Source organism: Cibotium barometz, chromosome 39, assembly GCF_041138505.1.
Source record: "Cibotium barometz isolate CiBa-2024 chromosome 39, ASM4113850v1, whole genome shotgun sequence".
NCBI classification, from domain to species: Eukaryota; Viridiplantae; Streptophyta; class Polypodiopsida; order Cyatheales; family Cibotiaceae; genus Cibotium; species Cibotium barometz.
In genome coordinates this window covers 25,461,277-25,474,582 of record NC_141084.1, presented here as the reverse complement: position 1 = coordinate 25,474,582, position 13,306 = coordinate 25,461,277, and the positions used below count along the sequence as shown (strand labels likewise).

Genomic DNA, 13,306 nt, shown 5'->3' with positions numbered 1-13,306 from the left:
AAGGCAAAACAGGAATATTATGCGTGTCGCAGATCAAGCTTTTGTTGCTAGTCAGAGAAGCGGGAAAGGTAAAGCTGGCTTTTCTTCTAGTAAGCAGAAATCTGCAAATGCTGCGCAACCAAAGAAGGAAGACAAAGATGAGAAGAAGGGTGACAAACAGAAGACATTTTGCAAGTACTGTAAGGGAAATGATCATGTCATCAAAGCGTGTCCTAAGCTGGCTGCGAAAGAGGCTAAGAAGAAAGAGGCTGGTATGGCTGTTGCAGATGCCTCTCCTTCTAACAATGAATCTGCTAATGTTGTGCTAGATACAGAATGGGCATTCAATGCGCAGTGCAGTTATGACCCATCTTTGCATGACACATGTATGTCTGCAGTAGATTCAGATGTATGGTACTTTGACAGTGGTGCCACTAAGCATATCACCTCGCAGCGCAGTTTATTCACTTTCCTTGAGTCTGCTCCCACAGGGAATACTGTCACTTGTGCCAATAACTCCTCTTATCCCGTTAAAGGAGTTGGAAAGATTGTGCTGAATGTTGCAAATGGCAACACCTTTACACTTTTTGATGCATTGTATGTGCCAGGGATCAAAAAGAATCTGCTGTCAGTCTCCGCATTTGCCAAAACAGGTTTGGTTGTAAAATTTGTGGATGACAGATGTACTATTCATGATCTCTCTTGTGGTGACATCATTGTAGCATCTGGTTCACTATGTCGAGGGCTGTATAAGCTCAATATGGATGGCAAATGTGTAGAGGATTCAGCATGTGCTATTATGGATACGCAGGCTATTTCAGATGCAAAACTGTGGCATGCACGTTTTGGTCATCTGAATTTTGCAAGTTTGCTGCGCCTGCAGAAATCTGAAATGGTGTCTTCTTTGCCTAAGCTTGAGGCACCTGTCAAGCATGTTTGTGAGGGCTGCATATTGGGTAAAATGCAGCGTGCTTCCTTTCCCAAAGATGGATCAGTGAGAGCTGAACGCAGATTGCAGCTTGTTCACAGTGATGTTTGTGGTCCCATGCAAACTCCATCATTTGGAAACTACCTTTACTTCGTGACTTTCATTGATGATTTTACCAGGCATGCATGGGTATATCCTTTGAAGGCAAAGTCCGAAGTGTTTTTGTGCTTCAAACAGTTTTTGGTTATGGCTGAAAATGTGTCAGAAAGTAAGATGGGCACCCTCTGTTCAGATCGAGGGGGGGAGTATATGTCTTCAGAATTTAATGCATTTCTGGCTGAGCGTGGGATAAAACACCAATGTACAGTGCCGTATACACCACAGCAAAATGGTGTGGCTGAGAGAAAAAACAGGTCTCTCATGGAAATGGCAAGATGTATGGTTAAGAGTCAAAGTCTACCACATGGTTTTTGGCTTGAGGCTGTCATGTGTGCCACTTATGTACTAAACAGGTGTCCCACCAAAGCATTACAGGTTGTCACTCCATATGAGGCTTGGCATAACCGCAAGCCATCTGTTGGCCATTTACGTGTTTTTGGTTGCCTGGCATATGCATTAGTGCCTGTGCAACATCGCAGAAAATTGGATGACAAAGCTGTCAAATGTATTTTTGTTGGATATAGTGCTGAGAGCAAAGGCTATCATTTGTATCATCCACAGACAAAGCGCATTTTGGTTAGCCGTGATGTTGTATTTGTGGAAGATGCAGTTCAGCCCTTGGTTTCATGTACTAAGGAGACAGATATCAGCTCACGTGATGTCTATGATACATTGTTGCCTCTTTTCAGTGGTGCACAGTCAAGTGCAATACCTCATGAGGCAGTTTTTCAGCCTATGCAGGTTTTAAATGATGGCACAGATCAGCCTATATCTGATGCAGATGTGCATGATGCACTTGAGGATGAGAGACAAGAGATTGAGGGCTCTAGGAATATGCCTAGATGGCTGGTGCAGACTTTGCATGACAGCAAGTTGGATGCCCCTTTGTCTAGTCGCACTCGTTCTGGCTCTCATGGTGCCTCTTATGCATCAGATTGTTATGCATTGGCTGTTTCTAGTATGTGCGATGAAAGTGAGCCTGTTTCATTTGATGAGGCACAAAGTTCAGAAAATTGGATGGCTGCTATGCAAGCAGAATACGATGCTATTATGAAGAATGGTACATGGTCTTTATGTGACTTGCCCCTTGGCAAGAAGGCCATTGGCACTAAGTGGGTATACAAATTGAAGCGTAAGCCTGATGGCACAGTGGATCGCCATAAGGCTAGGCTTGTTGCAAAAGGTTATGCTCAAGAGAAGGGCATTGATTTTGATGAGACTTTTGCTCCCACATGTCGTATGACCACTGTTCGTAGCATCTGTGCATTAGCAGCTCATAATGGTTGGAATGTACATCAGCTGGACATAAAGACTGCGTTCTTAAATGGAGATTTGCATGAGGAGGTGTATGTATCGCAGCCTCGTGGTTTTGTTCAAAGAGGGCAGGAAAACAAAGTGTGCAGGTTAAAAAAGGCTTTATATGGTTTAAAGCAAGCTCCACGAGCTTGGTATGAAAAAATACATGCATATTTGACTGCACATGGGTTTCAGAATAGTCCAACAGAAAGCACTTTGTATGTTAAACGTGTGGATGGTGTACATCTAATCATTGCTCTCTATGTCGATGACATGCTGCTCACAGGACCAAATGAGAGTCATATTGCTGATTTTAAGGCTGATTTGAATGCCTCTTTTGAGATGTCAGACTTGGGGCATTTGCATCATTATTTGGGGATACAATTTAAGCAGTGTGATGGAGGTATTGCTTTGTGTCAGACAAAGTATATTGAAACATTGTTGCGGAGATTTGGCCTTGAAGACTGCAAGCCTATTGCTACTCCAATGGAGACAGGTTTGAAGTTGAGTCTTCATGATGCTGGAGATCACTTTGATGTCACACTCTATCAGACAGCTGTTGGTTGCCTCATTTATGTATGCATTACGAGGCCAGACATTCAGTTTGCAGTCTCACAGGTGAGCAGATTTATGCATAGCCCAGGCATTAAGCATTGGCAGGCAGTGAAGCGTATCTTTCGCTATTTGAGTGGTACTCGGCATCTTGGGTTGTTTTATCCCAAGGGGGGATCATTGCCGCCAGATTTACATGCTTTTTCAGATTCTGACTGGGCTGGTTGTTATGACACACGCGTGTCCACGAGTGGTTTTTGCTTCATGCTTGGAAGCTCATGCATATCATGGTTGAGCAAGAAGCAGCCTACTGTGGCCACTTCTAGTTGTGAAGCTGAGTACAGGGCAGCTTTCACAGCTACGGTTGAGTGTGTGTGGCTCAGACGCCTTATGGCTGATTTGGGTGTTGGGCAGCCATCTGCCACCACCATCTTCACTGACAGTCAGAGCGCATTGGCAGTTGCGCGGAACCCAGTGTTCCATGCTCGTACGAAGCACATTGAGGTGCACTACCATTATGTCAGGGAGAGACTCTCTGCAGGAGAGATCAGTTTGGCTTATGTGCCAACACAGGATAACCTTGCAGACCTTTTCACAAAGGCTCTACCTCGTGAGAAGTTCGAAGCTTTTCGCAAAGCTTTGGGCTTACTCCCTTTTGTGGATTCGTCCACATAGCTAGACACTTCCCTATACATGAGTGCTAGCTCTTGTTCACCGCATCACTCCAGGGGGGATTTGTTACCATATTATAGTAGTGATGTGTGTGAACACACTTAGGACCGCCGGGGCACTTTTTCCCTCACTAGGAGGTTTTTTCCCCCGTGCATTGTATATACGCCCATTATCTTCTAGGGCTTGTTATCTTTCATTTTTGGCACTCATAATACACTACTGTGTTGTGCTCAAGCTTCCTCATCTTCTTGAAGTTGTGTGTGCATTCCTGCAACCCTAATTCCAACAAGTTTCCCCTTAGACAGGGAGAACACAGGCAATGAGGTTGATGATGAGGCGTAAGTCTACCCTTTTGATTAGTAGACACTCTGCTCTCGAGCGTTGGAGCTATGTTGGATTCTTTTTTGGGTTCGATACATGGATTATAATCTAAGACATTTTGCCTAGTTAGGTCCTTCCTTTGGTGTGTGGCATTTATGTTCACAGTATATAGCCACATTTTGTTACTTGCTTTATGATATTTAGAATCATGTGACATTGCAAGTGACACTTAGGATCACGTGATATGGCAATGCAAGGTTTATATGCGTGATTTGATGATGGTTGTGCTGGTGACATTCTTGCGTACATTCTATGACATAAGATGGCTATGAAGTGTTTCTATTTACATCATTTTTTAAGGATCTACCTTGGGTTTGTTTACATATCTCTTATCAAATAACATGAGACTTATGTGAGAACATGTTATGTTATTATGAGTTTGAATGAGTCGTGACTCATATTTCTCACTTGATTTTTTGTAGTGTGCTACCTTGCTTTACGAAAAAGGTTGCAAAGCAAATATGTGAAGACAAGTATTGTGATCAAGTGCCCAAAAAAGAAAAGAAGAGTCATTCAGGTTGCAAGTTCATAGGTCATGAGACTAAAGAGGGCTAGGTTTTGGTACTTGCTAAAAAATATCTTGGATGTTGGTTGTCTTTATGGTGATGTTTTAGGTTTCCAAAAAGAGTTTGGAATTTTTGTTTCATATATCTCTACAAATAAGAAGAAATTGTCTCTCTTTCTCATTCTCTCACAATTTTTTCATAGACAACAAGCAATCTTGGCTATTTATTACTGGCTTACTTGGATTAATGTCACTCAGTTTTGACCCTTGCTCGATCCTTGCTTGCTTGGTTTCTAGTTAAACCCGTCCACCAATAGCATTGTTTTGTCCTAAGATATAGTTAACCATATTGTGGATTTATATCACAATTCTATATGAGTTAGTAAAAACTCTCTAAGATTCAATATCACAATTCTATATGAGTTAGTAAAAACTCTCTAAGATTCAATATCCTATAAAAAGTAATGGTACATATCATTCCATCAAAGAATAATTGAACACAACATAAAGGGATAATGCACGTCTCAAATCAAAGAAAAAAAAAATTGTGAGTGTTTTAAAGGGTATGCTTTTAGGTCATTCATTCAAACGACGCACATTATACTCACGTGAGTGGCAAATGAAATTGATTCAAAAACATAAACGATGATTTGTTGACATGAAGGGGTTCTCTTAACATAATGAGTGCAAATGACATCAACAAAATGAAATGTCATAGAGGTAAGTGCTTTTTGAGCTTCCACACCATCCATTAGAAGGAAGACTTTGTGTTGAGTCACAAACCTGTGAGAGGCTTTTTGGACTTTTATTGCATTCAATGAAGGGGTACAAAACATTGTAGTAAGTGTGTATGGCATCAATAAATTGAAATGTTACAAAGATAAATTGTCTGAGCTTCAACACCATCCATTACAACACGTTTTTACTTATTTTTCCCACAACTCTGTGAGTAGATTTTTGGGATTTTCTTGCATTCAAACAATGAAAAAACCAAATGAAAGGAGGGAAGAGGAAGGACCAACCTATATAAGTAGAAGTTGATATGAACCTTAATGGAAGGTGAAGTTGTACATGAACCAAGAGTAGAAGTTGCCATAGCTATCAGTGCCATTGCTAAGGGGGGTGGTGAAGGCAACACCAGAGACAAGGGCAAAGTCACCTGTGCCACCAGTGATGGGCTTGGAGCTGAATTGGCCAAGCTGCTCCAAGCCAACCCCGGTGAAGGTGCCTTGGTTGACAGAGTTATTGATGGTGAAGCTCTCACTGACAAACAAGGTACCGCCCGTGAGAGAGACGAACACATACGTTCCTTGGACTTTACCAAGGAGCTGGGAGTTAAGGTCTGGTTGGGCCAACAAGGGCATGTCGAAGCAGAAGGTTTGGCCAAAGGAGTTGGGTTGGGGAAGGAGAGGCTGGCCACATTGGGCTGAGTTGTAGGCGGTGGTGCTATTGGCGCCTTGGATAGAGAGGTAGTTGAAGACAGTGAGGTTGGAAGGCGGGGTGGCAGCGTGGGCAAGTAACGCAAGTGCAAAGGCCAACGCAGCTTCTGCAAGAAGCGTCTTCTTCGACTGAAGTCCCATATCTTTCTCTCTCTCTCTCTCTCTCTCTCACACACACACACACACACACACAGAGGAAAGCTCCTTCTCTCTCGATCTCTTTCTCACACACACAGAGGAAAGCTCCTTCTCTCTCTCTCTCTCCTCTCTCTCTCTCCTCTCTCTCTCGATCTCTCTCTCACACACAGAGGAAAGCTCCTTCTCTCTCTCTCTCTCTCTCTCTCTCTCACTCACTCACACACACACACAGAGGAAAGCTTCTCCTCGCTTGCCCTTCCTTCCCAAGCACATAAACTCCAACTCCTTCTATAACCTCCACCTTGCCCTTCCTTCCCAAGCACGGCCAAACATCGCCCTCTACCATTATTTTTCAACATACGGATTGCACATATTTTATTTTATTTTTGGGGTGCTTTTTATTTGAAACGGATATCCAATCCATTATTTGCGGTAGTGAACTGTGAATTTTATTTTTATTTTTTTAATCAAATAGACGGACTAGCGTTTGCAGCCTTTTTCACTACGACCATGTGGGAAGATCCCCCTCGATTTTTATTTAGGGATTATTATTTAGGCACTATTTGATACTACACGAAATAAAAAGATTAAAATTGGCTAAAGCTTTTTAGTGATACTAAGAGGTCCTGGGTTCGAGCCTTCACACCGTAAGGTTGTCCATGTGAGTGGTGTCGCCTCTAGCTCGGCTCTATCCCCTCGAAAGGGGGCTTTGAAAAAAGAAGTTCTCGAGAAAAAAAAATGGATGGATTGGTGGGTTGGCGGTTTGGTGGATAATAGTCCCTCAATAACTTGGAGGTTTTAACACTTTTGCCAAGTCTTTTCATTGCTCATAACTTCTGTGCATAAACAAATGCTTTTTCTTTCTTTGACAAGTCATATAGCATTGTCACCTCCAATATAAAAACACCATCATACATTGCAGATTCCACGTTTGATGGTTTAAGAAGCACTCCAATGTGCACTACAATGCTTCAAGTAGCTGATTGACACTTGCACTTGGGAAACTTAGTGTGGATGTGATGTTTCAAAAAACATGTATAGTTTAGGTGTTTATGGTTTGTGTGAAGGTTGTGAGTATGGTTTAACTGTCTCTAGTTTGTGTAAAGGTTTTAAAGGTTGTGTAAAGGTTTTAAAGGTTGTGAGTATGGTTTAACTGTCTCTAGTTTGTGTAAAGGTTGTGAAAATCAAGTTTTAAAAATGGCCTCCTTTATTCTTTCTTCTTTAAGCAACATGTAGCATTCCATTCCATCACAAATTTTAAATACATGTGGATGTGGTTCATTTGGAATTCATTGTTAGCATGCTTGCCAATTATGTTTGAAATTTGATAAATCCCTTCCTTTTTGTAATCACCCCTAAAGTGTACACAATCATTGACGCATGCATGTTATAATCTACTACACTCTATACTAGCCATTGGAAGCCACCATTCTCCAAGTAGTGAGGGCTATTTTTTAGGAATCTAGCCCACATAAATACTGCCATCATGAAAGCCACCTTTTCATAGAGAAATGGGTGCTAGCAAAAATAGTTCAATATACTTTACAATTTATTTGTACAACCTCGTCATTCAAATGTAGAAATGACTATCATAGACATTGAATATAGAAATCAATCTTTAAAAAAACACAAATAACTTGCTTCATAAAATTTAAACTAGTAAACAAACAATATACATCAATCGATTCATTCCAAAGGCCTTTCTAGATATAAAACAAAAAAACAAAATGAAAAGCATAAAGAAAATAAATAGCCATAACCAACACAAAATCTTACATTTGAATGTCTAGAAGAAGGTGCAACTAAATAATGAAGGGTAATACAAAATCTTACATTGGAATGACTAGAAGAATGTGCAACTAAATAATGAAGGGAAATACAAAATCTTACATTCGAATGTCTAGAAGAGGGTGCAACTAAATAATGAAGGGTAATACAAAATCTTACATTCGAATGTCTTTGAGTATATCAACTGGTGCATTACATGGATGTCACAATCATTAAAATCTACCTTTTAGTGGGGAAGCCATGACTTGAGCATGTCAACTCCAAATTTTTTGGATGTGGTAGATTAAGAATCTACCACAATCATTGAAATATACCTTTTAGTGGAGAAGCCTTAACTTGAGCATATCAACTCCAAATCTATCAGAGGAGGTGGCGGATTTAAAATCTACTTTTCAAGGACTTTAACATGGATTTCACAATCATTGAGATCTATCTTTTAGTGGGAAGCCATAACTTGAGCATATCAAACTCCAAATTTATCGGAGGTGGTAGATTTAGAATTGGCTTCTCAAGGGTATATCACATGTAGGGGGTTTTGACGTAAGATACATAAGGTTCACCACCACGACCCTCTTTTTTCTAGCAAAGTGATGACATGGATCTTCTTAGAGGGCCCTTTTTAGTCCAATTTTTTCCTAATGATGTTTAATGAAAATGTATTACAAGTGCTTACAAGGAAAGCAATAGTCCAAGTCGATGACATGCCCTCTTCATAAGAAGTCCTTCTAGGTGCAAGATGGAAAAACAAAAAAAAGAGAGAGTATGTATTTGACTCTTAGATCTTGTTATAGAACACATGAACTCAACATGCTTCCTTAGCTTACCACATTTATATGCACCACCTCTCATTCCAAACAGATTGAAGAGTCTATTCTAGATTATATTTCTTGTCCTTCTCTAAAGCAAACACCATATTAGGAAATTTTGGACAATTCCTTGATTTTGGGACTATCCAAATGTTAATCTAAAAGGATTAGTGAAATTAAAAATTTTATTAGTTAGCATATCAAGCCACAAAGGTGATGCACCAGATAAGAAACCATTCATGAATTTTTGAGATTAATCCACAAATTTCGGGACCATCAGGATTCGTACAAGATTAAGATAGTAATCATAATAATACATTCTAAATTTGATCTCCATAGTTACAAAAAAGACGAGCAATATCTACATCATTTCTTTGTTGAGAGGTTGTCCTATTTTAAGGTTCACTTGTGCCTTCTCACATGATTCCATTGGAATGTTCATCTTTGTCTAATTTGTTGGTGGCTTTGAACGTGTCTAGCTCCATACAATCGAATATGTATGATGCACAACACTTAGATTACACTGCCAATACTTTTGTCGAGGAAGGGTTTGGAGGTAGTTTTTTTGAGTGAGCTTGGAGCAAGATTTTTTTGACATCTACCCTCATGCTCTATTACACCCTTGTCCTCTCTCTCTCTTCTTCCCTCATCTAGCCCAGCCTAGCCCTCACTCCACTTTCCTCTCTCTCTCTCTCTCTCTCTCTCTCTCTCTCTCTCTCTCTCTCTCTAAATACCCTCTTCAACCACTCTCTCTCTCTCTCTCTCTCTCTCTCTCTCTCTCTCTCTCTCTCTCTTATTGAGAAATGTAATGTGGAAAGGTGAAACATGTGTAGAGAAAGGGGAGTAGCATGCACATTGGAAAAGAAATAGACTAAGGGTCCAATGTCAAAGGTTGATTTGTATGGTCATTTGTAAAAGGTGAAGTCAAAGGGCAAAATAGTAACACATGGAAAGTGCAAGGAGGCACATGTAGTAGTGTGAGCATTATTGACACATGAAAGAGCTTTATAATGATGCACTTGGATCATTCTAATGTAAGAGGTTTATGTGGGTTTTTAGTTAATCGTTGTCATTATCTCTCTATTCGTTTAATCTCACCTTGTGTCTTAATCACTATGCTTAATTATGTCTCTCATTTGCTTTGATTCACCATGAGCTCAACCATGCCTGATTATCCAACATGGTATGAGATCCATGACTCCTCACTTATGCCACCTCAAGCTAGCAGTTAAAATAGGTATCACTAATCTTGTACTAATTACCCACCACCACTAATCCCTCTTCTTCACTCTATTCATTGAGTGAGATAACTCATCAAATCAAGGCACTTTACGCATATTGAAGTTATGTGAAGCTAAGGCAACATCAAAGGAGAGCTAATCATCATAAAAAATCTCACCATATTCATATTACAAAGCTCCAAATCTCAACAGTAGCACAGTCGACAGCGAAAACTACAGCAGGAAGAAGGGCTATGTATTTTAAGATTTCTCACACTGGTAATAATTGAGCATTCCATTGTTTAATTGAGTTTATGTGGAGTATACCTAGCAAGTTTCATGCCATTTGATGAGCTAATCAAGCTGCAAATTGAATTTTAGATCTAGCTCTATTCTAAAAAACTGCCTCTATAAACAAGCCTTTGATTCATTCATTTCTTGGTGTTTTTGGGGTAAGGGAGAGATCATATCATAAGTTTGGGAGTTTCTCTACAAGTCTATACCATCACATTATTCAATTTCTCTCTTGATTTGAAGGGCCAATTGATCACTTGAACATTGGCATTTTTTGCATAAAAATCGAGAGCATGGTTTTGGGTTTTTATGATTAATTACTTGTATTAGCACTAATCATTCCATTTTAATCATTCTTGTACTAAGATTAGACATTGATCTTGAGTGATAATCAAGTGTTGAGACCTTCTCAAAGCCCTAAATGACTTCATTTGTGATTGAGAAGTTTAAAGGGGAATCCTTCCATGCATGGCGAGTTAAGATCAAATTTATGTTAATGAAGGATGGACTATGGGGCATTATAAATGGAAGGGAAAAGTGTCTGGAGGATGAAGGGGATGAAAAGAACAAGCGGTTAAGCTGGAATGAAAAAGTATTAGCCATCATTGCATTAGGGTTGGGAGATGGATTTATTCATCATATTGTATCACATTATACATTTAAATGTGCTTGGGATAGAGAAATTGTTTGGGCAAAGCAAAATAATCCAAAAAATAAGCTTTAAAAATAATTTTTTGGCTTGGACATTTAAGATAGTGATTCTCTTTCAATGCATCTTAACAAAATATAGAGTATAACACAATAATTAGTTGGCATTGGGGCACCAGTAGAAGAAGAGAATGCCATACCATGTTGTTAAAAAGCATGACACTTGAAGAGTATGGCCCCTTAGTAGCTACCTTGAAGAACCTTGCAGCTCTAACTATTGCAGGAGTGGAAGCAGCACTTATAGAATAAGAGAAGAGGATTCCAAGGAAGACACCCTAAGATACATCAAGTAGGAGAAAGCACTTTTCTCGAGAGGACCAGGACTCAAAACTAGAGAAGGACCAAGAACAAAGATAACCTATCATTATTGTGGCAAAATTGGTCACATGGCAAAGGATTGCTGGCATAAGAAGAGAGACAAAGTAATGCAAGAGATTTATGTGGGTTTTTAGTTAATCATTGTCATTCTTCTTCTATTAGTTTAATCTCACCTTGTGTCTTAATCATTATGCTTAATCATGTCTCTGATTTGATTTGATCCACCATGCTCAACCGTGCTTGATTTTCCAACATAGTATCAGAGCCATGAATCTTCACTTATGCCATCTCAAGCTAGCAATAAAATAGGTATCACTAATCTTGTACTAATTACCACTAATCCCTCTTCTTCATGCTATTCATTGAGTGATCTCATCAAATTATATGTATCTTACAAAGCTCCAAAATCTCAACAGTAGTAGTTGTCGATAAAAATTGCACAGCAGGAAGGAGTATGTTTTGAAGATTTTTCTCACACTGGTAACAATTGAGGATTCCATTGTTTAATTGAGTATATGTGAAGTATGCGTAGCAAGTCTCATGCCATTTGGTGAGCTAATCAAGCTACAAATTGAATTTCAAAATTGGCTCTATCAAAAACCGCCTCTATAAACAAGCCTTTAATGTTGGAATAATCAAACAAATACTAATGCCTAGAGCCTCGGGTTAAAGGGCCAAATATGCCTAGTCAGTCAAAGATCAAAATCAAATGTAAAAGCCATAGTTATTACTGGGAGTTTGTGCAAAATGTAAGTGGCCTTAGCATCTCCTAGATTCATGCATCTCCTAGAATCACTCAAGGAGAGAATCATGGAGCACATAAGTTCAACCACTTAGCTAGAATCATGGAGAGCGTCTAGTGAGAGAATCAAGGAGAAAATTGTGGAGCAGAATATGAAATCAGATGATCTCATTTGATGTGTCTAGCTTGTATCACTTGCCTATAAATTGGCACACATCTAATGAAAAATAACACTCTCATTTTACATCATTATGCTCTCATTATCTTGCTCATGTGAGTAAGTATTCATCTCTTTTCATTAGCAATATTGTTATACTAATCTTATGGCTCCAATTACATTTGAACCACCCTAGATTTCTAACATGGTATCATAGCGTAGGTTAGGTCCATATGCTAGGGTGATTAGAAAGCTTATTAAAATCCTTTTAGGAATTTCAAGAATAATTAAGAAGTCCCCATGCTTTTAGGGTTTTTAAAATTAAGGGGAGATTAGGAGTAATTAGGGGTTGCATTTGCTATGCTTTTTGTTTTGTAATTAGGAACCTCTCCTCTTCTCATTGTACTTCATGCTATAGACCAGAGAATAGGCAACTCTTTCTTACAGAGAAAGAGGAAGGAACTTCTCCTCTCTTCTCATTGTACTTCATGCTATAGACCAGAGAATAGGTAACTCTTTCTTGCAGAGCAAGAAGAAGGAAGTAAAGATCTTGCTTCACACAAGCAGAAGAAGAGCATTTGTAATAGAGAAGGGAAGCTAGTAGAGAGAATAGATCAAGGAAGTTGAGAAGGTGGAGGACTACCCAAAAGTGCAGAAAATGAGTAGAGAAGAATCAGCTAAGAAGCTGGAGGACTACCCAAAAGCGCACAACGAGTAGAGAAGCATCATACACAAAAATCCACTACCAACAGAGGTAGCCCAGTGCCAGTGGTACAATCAGAGGCAAAATAATAATAATAATCATAATTGTGGGTAAGGTTTACAACCCTGAGGTGATATCAATGTGGAGTAACATGTCTTTAGCAAGTTTCCATGAAAATAACCTTGTAAGCCATAAAATCATAAAAGGGAACTCACATTGCAATCAGTTCACATTGGGCATTATGAAGTTATTGCACACATTAAGTCGGGCTTCCACAAGGGTGTCATCTCACAAACAAAGAGAAGATCAATTGCTACATCAACAAAATCTTCATCGACATCAGCTCCAGCTCTAAGACAAAGAAGAAGAAGGTAGCCTCATGTGAGGCCAAGTTTTTTGAAGAAGATCGGACTTGCTAAATCAACAAGGGCATGGCCCTACCCGTTGGCCACCCCATTATTATAAGCGCATAACTACTTCATTGTAAGCATAATTGGATACCTACATGGGAAACCCAAAAG

General features: G+C 39.5%; 1 protein-coding gene across 1 annotated transcript; it reads right to left on the bottom strand.

Moving 5' to 3' along the window:
- Positions 1-5,181: 5,181 nt before the first annotated feature.
- Positions 5,182-6,145, bottom strand: LOC147615923 (disease resistance response protein 206-like). The gene has a single exon (XM_086778007.1). The coding sequence runs from the start codon at positions 6,050-6,052 to the stop codon at positions 5,522-5,524; it is 531 nt and encodes a 176-aa protein (XP_086634133.1). The 5' UTR covers positions 6,053-6,145; the 3' UTR covers positions 5,182-5,521.
- Positions 6,146-13,306: the final 7,161 nt, after the last annotated feature.